The sequence below is a fragment of the Diceros bicornis genome, chromosome 4 (assembly GCF_020826845.1).
Source record: "Diceros bicornis minor isolate mBicDic1 chromosome 4, mDicBic1.mat.cur, whole genome shotgun sequence".
In the NCBI taxonomy this organism is placed as follows: Eukaryota; Metazoa; Chordata; class Mammalia; order Perissodactyla; family Rhinocerotidae; genus Diceros; species Diceros bicornis.
Genome location: NC_080743.1, coordinates 75,642,661 through 75,655,519, shown reverse-complemented (window position 1 = coordinate 75,655,519; position 12,859 = coordinate 75,642,661). Strand labels below are relative to the sequence as shown.

The 12,859-nt window shown below is 50.1% G+C and overlaps 1 protein-coding gene across 1 annotated transcript in view; it reads right to left on the bottom strand.

The window, feature by feature from the left end:
- CAMK1G (calcium/calmodulin dependent protein kinase IG) overlaps window positions 1-11,718 on the bottom strand; it is a 29,562-nt gene extending 17,844 nt beyond the window's left edge. Inside the window, exons 1-2 of the mRNA XM_058538063.1 lie at window positions 11,677-11,718; window positions 737-857 (exon numbers count right to left, since the gene is read on the bottom strand). Coding sequence (XP_058394046.1) covers window positions 737-828 — 92 coding nt within the window. The 5' untranslated portion in view covers window positions 829-857; window positions 11,677-11,718. The remainder of the gene's footprint in view (window positions 1-736; window positions 858-11,676) is intronic.
- Between the last annotated feature and the right edge of the window lie 1,141 nt (window positions 11,719-12,859).

Genomic DNA, 12,859 nt, shown 5'->3' with positions numbered 1-12,859 from the left:
GCGATGGGAGCTGGTGGCCCAGAGCTGCTGCCAGCCTGCATCAGAGACTGCGACCTCCCGGAGGAGAGGCAGGACTAAGTGGAGAGTCAGCTCCAGACAAGCTATCTCTGCTCCTCGAGCCGTGTAATCGTTATCAAGGGGCAGGCACAGATACCCTGGAGGTTAATAGAAGTTTGGGCTACAGCGTGACTTTAGTTTTCCAACATGGCACTTAAACATGGAACAGAGAGGATGGTGGGGGCAGGGGGAGCTGATTCAGGTGTGTATAACCCATCAGCTCCCTGAGCCTTAGAAGCCCCTTCTCTTCCATCTACAGCAGAGAGTGGAGTTGACTTGTTCACTGCCAGGGGAAATGAGGAAGCTGGATGAGGAGGCCCAGGAAAGTTCTAGGGTCACTGAATCTCCGGAAGTGCTCCAGAACTCTTCTTTCCTGCCACCAGGGCAAGAACTCATAGGTTGTCACTGATCTGAAAGTAGGGCGAGAGTCACTGCGGGGGTTAGGGGGGCCAGTATTCCCTGAGGGCTCTAGTGTATTAAATGATCCTCTGTGTTACCCCAAGGGACCTTCCCTACTCTACCCCCTAAGGCCCCACTCTACCTCCCAGGTCCCTCAGATCTATTGAGAAGATGTCACAGCAGCCCAGTCCCCGTTTATCAGCTGATGCTGGCCCAGAACAACTCTTCCAACTCCCCGCAGCGGGCAGCCCAGCCGCCCCGTCTGCACCCCAGGACTCACGAGCCCAGCACTTCCATGAAGATAAAGGTTTTCCGGATGTTGGTGGTCTGTTTCTTCCAGGAGCTGCAGTCATCGTCTTCCTTTCGACCCATCGCCTCCAGAGTTGAAGCTTCTGGGGATGCTTTGTTTGAGGAAGGGAGAGAAGGAAAGAAGAGAGGGTCCAACCAGTTAATTTTTCAAATAACATGAGAACTAGTTGTACAAAGAATCTAAAATTCTCAATTCTTCATGTAATAACTAGAAGGAAGGATTAGGAGCAAAACCTGGATAACTGGCAAAAATAAGACTATTCTCTCTACTTGCTTTTTAAATTACTGGATATCTACACACGTACTGAATGTCTACTCCCTGCCCCTTGTGCTTGCCACGTGCTCAAGGAGTTTAGAGTCTAGTAGCGGAAGCTCCACTTTGCACATATGTACTTAAGTGCAATAACATGTACATGTATAGATTAACATGGGAATATCCACCTTGAGGGGATCTGAGCTGAGCTGAGATGTTTCCTATGTTACAGGTGATCACCAAGGTGTTTATTCAGACCATGCAGTCAGCCCAACATCCTTTCTATTATCACAGCTCTGCCACCTCCCCTAGTCTTTCCTCCTCCTGCCTCTCTCCTACCTGTTAGGGTTAAATGAACAAATGCCAGAAGAATGAGCGCTGTGTTTCCCCTGTAACTCCCACAACACTGAGCACAGTGCTGGGAAGTAGTTATTCATTAAAATCTGAGTTGAATCATGTCCTAACTTTATGTCAGAGTTCTGGAGTTACCATACATAGTCAACAGTCACACCTATGATGTGCCAGGTGCTGGATACGTACCAATGGGCAACGTGGATGACGGCCCTGCCTCCTGGGCTGGCAGGCTGGAGGAGACAGGCAACGAGCAAGTAAACTAACATGTATACAGCAGCAAAGTGTGGGAAAACCATGAAAGATAAAATCTGGGCTTGTAAGAGGGACAAGCAGGGAGGGTCTTCTTTAGGTGAAAGTCAGGGGAGGCCTCTCTGAGCAGGTCATCTTTAAGTTGAGATGGGAAGTTTGTGAAGGAGCCAGCCAAGCACAGAGTGTTGTGTGAAGGAGTATTTTGGCAGAAGGAATAAAATGCAAAAGCCCAAGGGAGGAAAAGAGCCTAAAGGCACAGTGTGACTGAGGAGAGTGAACTCTGCATGGCCCGGGGTGGTGAGTGGCCAGGGAGAGGCGGGCAGAGGACAGACCATACAAGGCCTTATAGGTCCCTTTAAAGATACTGGATTTTCTTCTAAGTGAGACTGGAAAACATTGAAGGATTTTTAGCAAGGGGGTTAAATCACACCATTGATGTTTTAAAGAGCTCACTCTAGTTGCTCTGCAGAGAACGGAGTAGAGGGGGCAAGAGCTGATACATGGCAAACAAGTAGGATGCAGAAGTCTAGGAGAGAGCTGACGGAGGCTTGGACCACGGTAGTGGTGAAGGAGAGAAGTGGGTGCACCCAGGATATATTCTGGGGGTCCAATTATCTACAATACCAGGTGATGTGCCTACAGTGGGGTGAGAGGAGTCTAGACTGACTGTCATGTTTCTGGTAGGAGCATCCAGGGGTGATGGTGCCCTTACTAGAGAGAAGCATGTTCTCCAGGTGTGGTTGGGTGGGTTGGAGAAAATCTCTGCTCCTTTGGGTACTCTGCCTTAGCTACTCCTACTATAGCTGGATGGCAGGGGTACTGAGTGTCTGGGAGTGATGGGTGAGACACCATTTCTGCCAAAACCCTCTCCCCCACGCTCCTTGGACACGACAGAGAAGTAGAAAAATATGTCTAATGGCTGCCCCTCTTAGGCAATACCACTCCTTCCCCATTAAAAAAAAAAAAAATGCCTGTAGTATCCATGGGAACTTCTAACAGCCTCAGAACAAAGAGAAAGTTTGTGCCTCCATAATTTAGCGTTAGGTGAAAAGCATAGGTTTGGAGGTCAACCTGAGTTCAAATTCTGCCTCTGCTAGTTAAATGGCCTTAGGCAAGTTATTAACCTCTTTAAGTTTATTAACTCATCTGTAAAACGGGGACAAGCCCCCTTATGATTATGGTGATGGTTAAATAAAATAGTGTGCATAGAGACTTAGCACCTTGTCTCACACGTATTAAATAGTTGTAACACAGATAATATTTTGGGGATATTAAATCAATGTATTTTCATCCCTGGTAATCCCCATCTGGAGGACTCATGTCATATAATAGGTTCCATAGTATAGAAGGAAACCTCTTCTGCCATTAAGACATGGCTATGCGGCTTGAGACCCTGGGAATGAGAAGAATGTGACCCAGTGAGGTCCTTGCTAGAGAGGAAGAGATGTGGAAAGACTGATACTTTTGGCCTTAGTTGATCCCGGGAAGGAGATAGCGAGCAGAAGGTGGAGTTGTCAGAAGCACACATCTTTGCTTTCACCCTCTTGGAGTAGAACATCCATCCAGGAATGGGGGTGACTCTCCATCACCATGGGATGGGTGGGCTTCCCAGGACCCTGCTGGTGGGAGACTACAAACCTAGGTGGAACTCTGATCACAACCACATCTGAGGGCATAAGTAATCATGGGGCGGACTTGGAGGGAGGAGGTGAGTCAGATAGTGTCGCGTGACCTGTAGGGACTCCAGAAGTTCCCGAGGGCCTGTGGGGGCTGAAGCCAGTTTGTACCAGCTCACGACAACTGACTGTGCATGTCTCTTCCCAGCTCCATGCTTAGTGGCCTCATGTTGGTAACTTGAAAGCCGCCACGGTGGGAGCATTTACACCATGGAAACAGGCAAATGCTACAATTATGGCTGCTCCTCCACTCCTCCTCCACCCTCTAAGAACCAGTCGTTAAACATTTACCAGCTCACCTCTGCCCAGGGCCCTGGTGAGGGGATAGAGAGCTGCTTGAGGGCCTGTCACCTGGGGTCCAGAAGAAGAGATGGCTGCAATTGGGGCTTCTCAAGTGGAAGCAAAGGGCTGGGATTAGGGCCTTTCGTGGAGAGTGTCAGCATGACACCTCATCGGCCAGATGGGACCAATCACACCTCAGAGGCCACTAGAGAGCCTCTGGTGAGATCCCAGAAGACTGTGGGCTCCGAGCTCCCTAATCAGTCTGAGGCCCCCTTCTCCATACCACAAGCAGGTGAAGTAAGCACCTTATAACATAAAATGCCACCTTGAAATTGAGCGGGAGGAGGAAAGGCCATCTCAAGCACGTGTGTTTTCCTGAAAGACACTGGGTCAGCTAAATGAGACTCCTTAGTAAACCTGAAGACATTGAGGTGTTATAATGGACAAATTCAAATATAAATTTCCCCATTTTGCTGCCTGGGTGGGGTGGGTGGGAGTTCATGAGAAAGATTTTATAGGAAATGAAACTATATTTTCTTGTACATTTTACTATAGTGTGTAATTTTGCAACCTAGTTACATAATAATTGGTGGCTATTATTATTAAAAATGCATGTGAGAATGTTAAGAATTCCTTAGCATTTGGTACAGCTGAATGGAGATCTGGTGGCCCATTTGTCGATGTGCTCTGTTCGTAGGGTGGCAACCCAGAGGGACCACAGCAGTCCAGGGCCCAGGCACCGGCCAGAGGAGGACTTCCCAGCAATGCAATGGTGGGCTGACCCTTGACTTGGAGGGCACAGTCTATAAGGTGGAGACAAATGGACCCTGACTGGTAAAGACTGCTTTGGGGAAGATGAAATATTTGAATAGAAGGCTATCTTGAGCCAGATACCATTCTGCAGATTCTTAGCCCCAAATCTAGCCATTTCCATTTATCAGAGTGATTGACATCTGGGCTTGAACCAAATGCTTCTTACTATGTAGACACACTGCAGCTGGGAAGTCCTGAAGAATGGAGGGGATGAGGGCAAAGGGGTGGACGTTAAAGGGAGAAAATCAATAGTGTCAGTTTGTGTGCCTCTCTCTCTGTCTCTCTCCTCCTCCATAAAACAACAGGAATGCAGAAGATACTTTCCCAGGTAAGGAGCCAGTCAAGAGCCTTCTTTCTAGCTCAGGCTGGGCGTTCCTCACTCCCCCGTCTGGAGGCCCCCTGGAATGACTGCCTGCTCTCCAGGAGGCATCACCACCTCATTAGCAGATCTGTACTCACTGTTCTTTCTTTCCCATCTCTCTTAAATAGCTGAAAAACATAGTATTCTTAGCCTAAGCGAGGCTCTAAGAAAACATCTTTCCCGCCCACCCCTCCTCCCATACGCTCAATCCTTACAATGTAGTTCCATCCTCAGAGCAACGTGGAAATCTCAGGGGCCCAGATCTGAAACCCCACTTCATTCCCGCCTCTCCCTGACCTCAGAGCATCTCAAGTCCCCTGCCCTGTGTGGTGGAGGGCTAAGAGTGGGCTCTGAGACAGGGGCCCGTGTTCTGTTGCTGCATCCTGCTTCTTTCCGTTAAGGTACTCCCCCCTCCTCTCTTGACTTCTGCAAACTAGCCCCTTTCAGAGGACAAGAAAACAAATTCTGGGAAGGTTGAAGCTCCAATATTGCTCTCCTTTGTTTCCAAAGTACTCCCTGCTTCTCACTCTATTTCTGGAAACGACTTCCACTGGGTTTCAAAGCTCCAGAACAGCCACTGTAGACTCCTCTGGGATTTAGAGCTGATTTCACGTGTATAGCTCAGGAGACGCTGTAGATGCTGGCACTCCTGGCTGGCTCAGAACCCTCACTCCCCAACAGGGCAAGACCCTCAAGAATATTCTGCGAAAATGGCTCCTGGCAAAGGAAATGACCTTCTTCATGGGACCATGTTTGAGTTGTGGAGGTAACACCTTCATTCAACAAGCATTTATTGAGTACCTCCTGTGTACCTAACTGGACTAAATACAGGCATTTCTATAATATGAAGCTACCCTTGAAAGTGCTCACAATCCAGTTGGAAAGATCAAGCATAGGTATATAAATAAACAACTAAAAAGACAGGCGAGTTGATGGGAGCTGGCAAATGAATGGGCACATTACATCAGGGCCAAAGTGGTTCAGAGGCCAATTGTAGGTTGACTACTTATGTGTGGGTTTCCTTCACCAGACTGTGAGGGCTTCAAGGGCAGGGACCATGTGCTACTCATCTTGGAATCCTTAGTGCCTGGTACTGAGCTCCACACTTATTAAGGGTCTAACCCATATTTGTTAAATGAGTGAATGAGGAAGCGAGCCCTGGGTGGCGTGGCAGGGGGTGAGGGGTGGTGGTGATCAGGGGAGGCTTTGCAGAGGAGTTGGACATAAGAAGGGCATTGAAACAAGAAGCCCTGCACCCTGGGAGAGGAAGGGGGTAGCAGTCTCCTCTCTAAAGTTCTCACTGTGAAGCTCTGCCTATAGCACAGCAGCAGGAGCGGGCAGAATGGCCACAGAGAGTGGAATTGTCTTGGCTTCTTCCGTTATCATTGCTTCAGGGACAGACAGTGCATGGCCTGGGGTGGACTGTGGGTTCAGTTCTTGGTCAGCAGAACTTCCCTGGGATACTTGAAGAGGCCCACCATGACCATTCTATCTGGAGTCAGTCCCCCACCCCAAATTACTCTCTATCATGTGAGACTGATCTATTCTTCTGCAACACATATGACAATCTGAAATTCTCCTGTTTGAAGTCAGTATCCTCACTGGGAAGTAACTCCATATGGACAAAGACCTGATCTATCTCTGTCTCCCTTAGGCCTAGTGCAGCGCCTGGCTCCTAGTTAGTGCTCAGTTATATTTTTTGGATGGTCTTCCTGGTCTCTTGGAAAATTTCACAGCTGAAAAGGAGACTACAGAGGGAAAAATTCTTCCTAAAGGGCAGCCTTGGGGTGGGTACTGCCTCTGAGTGTAGCCCTTTCTGAGCTTCTGGGGATAGGCTGTGTGATTCTGGTGTCATTTAGTCTGGCTATTTATAAGGTGCTGGTGAGAGACGCTTGGGCCACGAGCCCAGGAGGCAGGCACCCTCACAGGTTTCTTCCACGGAGCGTCACTGTCCTTCTCTCCATCCCAGACCCCACTGGGTCACAGGAGCAGCACCAGCACCAGACAGAACTCCAAGGCAGATGAGGTTTATCTTCGGTGGCCTCTTCATTGCCATCACCATACCCAGAAAGGTGCCAGGTCACCTCAAAACCCCACACTGCCCTGGACCATCTCTCTGGACCCTCACTCCTGCTCACCCTGCTCCACATAGCCTCCTTATCAAAAATTTCCTATTTTGAGTCATAGCCACTTCACACTCTCCTCTGAGGTGCTTACTAAATGAATCAGCTGAGCTAACTTCTTAAGAGTGTCACCCCTCCTGATAAGATGTCCCAGAGTCTTGGGAGTACCATCTTTTAATTCAACTCAATTCAATTCAATTCAATCCAGTGTGTGTTTCCCAAAGCCACAGTAGAGTTCCTAAACTGGACACGAACGAACCAGAGGAGATGGGGACAGGGAAGGAGAGAATCTTTGAGTAGCACCTCTGCAGCCTTCAACCCACAGATAATGGCTCTCAACTCTACCTACGGGAAGAGCCACCCTGCCTTCACTGGAGCGGTCACTTGAGGCTTCTGAGCAAGGAGGTGTGAATCACTCTAGGGTGTGGTGAGCAGGCTTCAGAGCCTTCCCGAGGGACCATGTGTGGCTCTTTTACTGACCTCAAAGGAATCAGCCTGCCCTCAAGCTGCTTTACGGTCTGCTTCCAGGATTTCCCGTTTCTTGGGAGCATGACTCAGAAAGGCCTCTGGGTCTTGGGAAGGAGGTTATCAGTCGGATCATCTTTAATAAGAATGTGCTCTCTGCCTCTGGGCTGGGACACAGAGTCACGCAGTATATAAATCACTCGGTTACAAAGGAGTGAAAAGGCTAAAGCTGGGACATTTTCTCGCCCAGGCCCCACAGTTTCCTGGACTCTGGCCAGTACTGAAATTTCCATCGTCCTCTGGATTGAGAGGCACACTAGAAAGAACTCAAGTTCTGGGTCCAGTCTGGGCTTGGCACTGAGGAACTGGGCAGCTCCAGGCAGATCACTGCACATCTCCAGGCTTCCCCTCTCTCCTTAGTGAAAAGAGGAGACTGGACTAGATTAAGGTTCACTGAAGTTTGCTTTTTAAAGTATTAGTCCCAGGAGACTCTCTGTGAGCAAAGTGGATTTGCTGCCCCTTCTTGGAGAATCATGATCCACATTAGCTTATTAAAGGCTCTGAGGACCATTAAAGACACCTGCTTAATGCTATTTAACTTAGCACCCCCAAATTCACTAGAAGGTGAAACTCTTTCCTTTTGTAACACCTACTAGCATCCAGGGGGTTGTGGGTTGCTCAGAGCTTACTTTGGAAAGCAGGGACTAGGTCAATTCTGATACTTTGGGATTCTCCATTTGTTTGAGCAATATATGAAATTTCCAGCAGCCTGCTGCCATCAGTCACAGTCCTGCTCTCCTCAGGGTGTCACAGGCACGTTGGCTGGGTCCGTGTGGCTGTCAGAATCATTTCCAGTTCATGGGCTGCAGCTCGAGTGGCTGGTCAGCTTGCCAGAGCCCAGACCCTGGAGCCTAGAGGCTCCTGGAGACTTCTGGCTGGGCAGAACCTCCAGGGAACATGGACTCCATCCCCAGCCCTCGCACTAGTCCTGCATCTCAAAAGCCAACTCTGCACGGCGGTTCTGTTCACAAAGTCACTGAGAAAGGGAGTTTTTCAATTGCCTCCTACAGTTTATTTCAGGCTGAAACCCACATTTAGGTTTAACCAAATCCCTCCTGCTGCTGTGACAAGCCAGAATTCACACGGTGCTTGAGGTTTGCTGTGTGCCTCTTATGGAGGAAGTGAAGAACATTCTCTAGGTCTTTATTTGGTTCTTTAGGTTAACACATAGAAGTCACTGGGGAGAGCAGGGTGTGCTACTTATTCTTAATGTACCCCTAACCACGGTAGGCCTCAGTTTGCTCATCTGCTGAATGGGAATAATGATCCCTACTCTATTTCTCTGCATTCCTGTGGAGGCCCAATACATCAATGGGCATGAAAGCGTTCTGCAACCTCTCAGGCGCTATGCAGTGGGCCCACATTATAGGCACATGAATTAAATACTGGGCACTGGGAGAGACAGACAGGGAAACAACTAATTTAAATGGGGGTGAGCACACAACAGGAGATGGGAATCTGCTCTTCCTGCAGCCGGTCTCAGCTCCCACATGCCTCTCACAGTGTGAGCATCTCATCTCACTGTGATTCTAAAGAGTTTAAAAATATATAAATTTTCATACATCGTGGCCCTGAAATGTAAACCAACTACTTCATCTGGTACTCAACCAAGAAAACAGAGATCTGGTGCAACACTGTAGGGAACATTGCCTGTGCTGGGTTTTTTCATGGGCAATACGCTGGTCTCCACTGGGACACCTTTCTAAGGAGCTTTCAAGGGTAATAATGTTGACTGTGCATCTGCCACACGCGCGTTTGAGCCTAACTGCCACGCAAGAAGTGCCTGCTTTGCACACGTGTGGGGCTCATTGCTATGAAACGGGCCAGCCAGGCACTCTACTGCGCCTCCCGGAAGGAGAGACGGGGGTCTCCGCCTGGGGAGGGGGTGCAGAAAGAAGGACAGGCTGAGCCCAGGACGGCTGTGGCCAGAAGCTCGGCGTCACCAGCCTTCCCTCCTAGGACACGGGCTTGACAGTCATGGACAGCCCCCGCAGCCCCATGGCCCCCACAGGCTTGCTTTCACGCCGGCAGCCGCCCAGCCCCAGCCCCAGCCCCTCAACGCCGACCGTGGCGGCACCTGCAGTTGTAGCGCGGGCGCAGCCGGTGTGCGGGCTCAGCCGCTCCCCCTCTCATTCATGCTGCGGCTCATTCACTCCGCGGGCGCCGGCAGGCTGCGGCTGGGCCCCGTCACTCGCACGCACGCACTCTGTGTGGCAATTTATTTCTGGCCGCGTGTGCGTGTGTGAAGGAGGGAGAGGGAGCGAGGGAGGCGCTCTCTTCTTGGAGGGGGTTCTTTTCAGTCCTGGCCAGAATTGCTCCAGGCCTTAGAATATCTCTGGTTGCCCTGCCAAGGGACTGATCACCTGGGTGGGGCACGATGCTAGGCACTTTACTTGCATTGTCTCCTTTAATACCTCACTGCAGCCTTTCAAGGTAGGTATCATTAAGCCCATTTCATAGCTGAGACTGATGGGTAAGAATGTTAAGAAAAACACTCCAAACCATACAGATAGTAAATGACAGAGCTGGGCTGGGAGCCCCAGTCCACCAGATGCCAGCAGGGATCACCTTGCCACCCTACCACAGAACCTGTTGCCTCTCTCCTGGAGGGGCTCATCGGGATTTCACTTACCTCCCCACTCCTCCTTTGGCTGCTTTCATGCAATCCCACCACCCAACTGATTCCCCCTGGAACACATGGCTCGGATGATCCGGGAAAGGCCGGATCCTGGGAACCCTCAGATTCCTCAGCGTTGAGGCTGGGACTGGCGTCTATTGCCCCAGCCTCTCCCAGCTCCAGCTCAAACCTTTTCTCACTCTAACCTCGGGCTTCTTTCCCAAAGTTTTGCCCCATCTTTCTAAAAAGTGCTCTTAATACACACACCCCTCCGTAGCTATCTGTAGTATCGTGGAAAGGTCACTGATTATGTCAGAAGAGCTGGGTTCAGAGGCTACTGTCATCAAATGGACACCGCCAGCATCCAGCTTTGCAACCCCAGGCAAGCCCGTTTGAGTCTCAGTGGTCTCATCTCTACTGAGCGAGAAATGCTATTGGCCCCACCAGCCTGATGGGCTTGTCCTAAAGATGATTAATTCAAAGCACATTATAAACTGTAAAGTGTGATCCCCATATCAGTATTACTAAGCACTTTGTGTTATGGGCTATCGAGTCTCATCTTTGGCCCTGCTTAAGCTTGGGGCAGTAGGACTGCCAGGGGCCGGGCTCTGTCTCCCGCCTCTGATCTAGGAAAGATTATGTCCTTACCCAAGATGGAACCTGCTTGACTCTCTTGAGCCTTCTCAGAGATTTTCCTCATGATCAGTTTATCTAGCTTCAGAGCAAGCAGCTGGCCAGCCACGCACTGCAGCCAGACCAGCCGGAGCCCTGGCCACCGCCTCCGGGAGCCTCAGGGTTAATGTTTGTGCGTCAAAGTTACGTGGAGAGAAGGGGCCACAGTGTAGATGGGGGTGGTGGTGAATCCAGACCTCCTTTTAACATCTTTACCTGAGAACTAAACTAGAGAAGTTTAAAGACAGAAAGGAGATAGACACGCCTCTGGGGAAGGTGAAGGAGTGGTCTTGTGACTGACAACGCCCACTGTGGCTAAGTTCTGCTTCCTAACACAGCCAGGGACGGGGAGCTGGAGTCTGTCCATGGACCCTGCCAGGAGGGACTGAGGCTGGTCCACCTTCCTTAGGTTTGCAGAGCCACAGGCTGTTTACCAACCTCCTTTTGCCCACTGGCTCTCCTAATTCTCACAGCAACCCAGGCAGGTAGGCAGAATGGGCATTGCCCCATTTGTCAGATGGGGTCAGAGAGGTTAAGAGATGAAGGTTGAGTAGGAGGCAGGGGTGCAAGCACGCTGGAGGTCCTGACACCCTGCAGATGGACGGCCCCTCCCCAGCACAGAGCTGGGAGGATTGTCCCTAGAAGGCAGCCTGAGAGCAGGCACGGCAGGAGGGGCATAGACAGATGTTTTGCTTCCCTTTCCCTGCCCAGAAGGGCAAAAGGTTCCTACTCAAGCCAACCCTGAAGTGATGGCCAGATGGCTCCCCACGGAGGTCCCACCCGGACCCCCATTCAGACTTATTTTCCAAGGCAGCTACAACTTACCCTTGATACCCCAAGAATCAGGCAAGACTGGAACTGCGGCTGAAATAAATACCCAAGTTGCTTGCAAAAGTGGCTCTTCAAATCCACTCTCTAAGGGCCACATGCCTCCCACTAAGCAGAGAAACCTCCTAAAACCCAGAAAGGAAGCAGGTTCAGCTTACCCAGGGACTCAGAAGGAATCAGGCTCTGGTACTCCCACTCCAGCTCCTACAGGTCTGTGAGGATTAGCTGCTCCCTTGCTTTAACAATAAACCGAATTAAAGGGGAGGAATGCAGAGATTTTCTTTCCCAGGACCGTAACCAGGCAGCCTTAAAGGGGAGGAAAAGTAGCTAGGGTGGCTTGCATCTCTCCTTCCTTTCTTCTGCTCTGCTTTCCCTCCCTCCAAGCAGCATCGAGTCCGATCCAGAAGAATGCTTTTGCAAAGGGGCCCTTTTATGCCTTGTATGTGTGTGTGTGTGCGTGCGCGCACACATGTACATGCGTGTGTATAATTGTGTTTGCATTCATGTATGTGATAGAGAGAGGAAGAATAAAAAGCAAAAACAAAACATCAAACTATAGGTTTCCATTGGCCTGAATGGGGTGATAACGGAAAGTCAGAGAAGTTTTCTAGGACTGCCTGCCTCAGTTTCCCTTTTAACCATTCAGTTGCTGGAGTATGCTGTGTAACAACACCTTCCAGAGCAGTAGGATATCTACATTGGCTGAAAGTAGAGACTAAAGAGCCCTCAGTGTCCCTGGCTTGTTGTCTTTGCAGAATTGGAAGAGAAGCCCCTGGATGTCCCACAGGGGGACCCTATGTTGGGTGGTTGCACCCACTGTCTCTCATATGTCTCCTCTCCCCTGTCTCTAGAATCATACATTCTGATCCCATCCTACCATCTTCTTCTCATTTCTAACCCATTAGACCCTAGGAGACCATTCCCCTCCTTCTGGAATTTCTCTGCTCCTTTGTACTCACCTCTACATCCTGCCCTTGACCAGGCCGTCACAGTCTCCATCTGAGCTTCTCTTTGGTTCTCCTTCAGTGTAGGTTCCTCTAACCTCTGTCTTCTGCCCCCTTGCTTTCTCCTTCTCTACTCCCCCTTACTCTTAACATCCACTCACAGGGTCTGATACCATCGTCATGTGACTGTCCCAAATCAACACCCCCATCTGGGCTGTCGACCTTACGCTCAACATCCACACGTCCACTTCCAGCCACAAACAAACCCAAACACGTTACAGCTTCCTTCAAACCCACTCTCCTCCTGTTTTTCCCAGCTGGGCTAAAGGGCTGCCATCTTCCCACTCAAGTTAGAGACCCGGGCGCTTCCTTTGGCTGTATTGTCTCCTTCATTGCC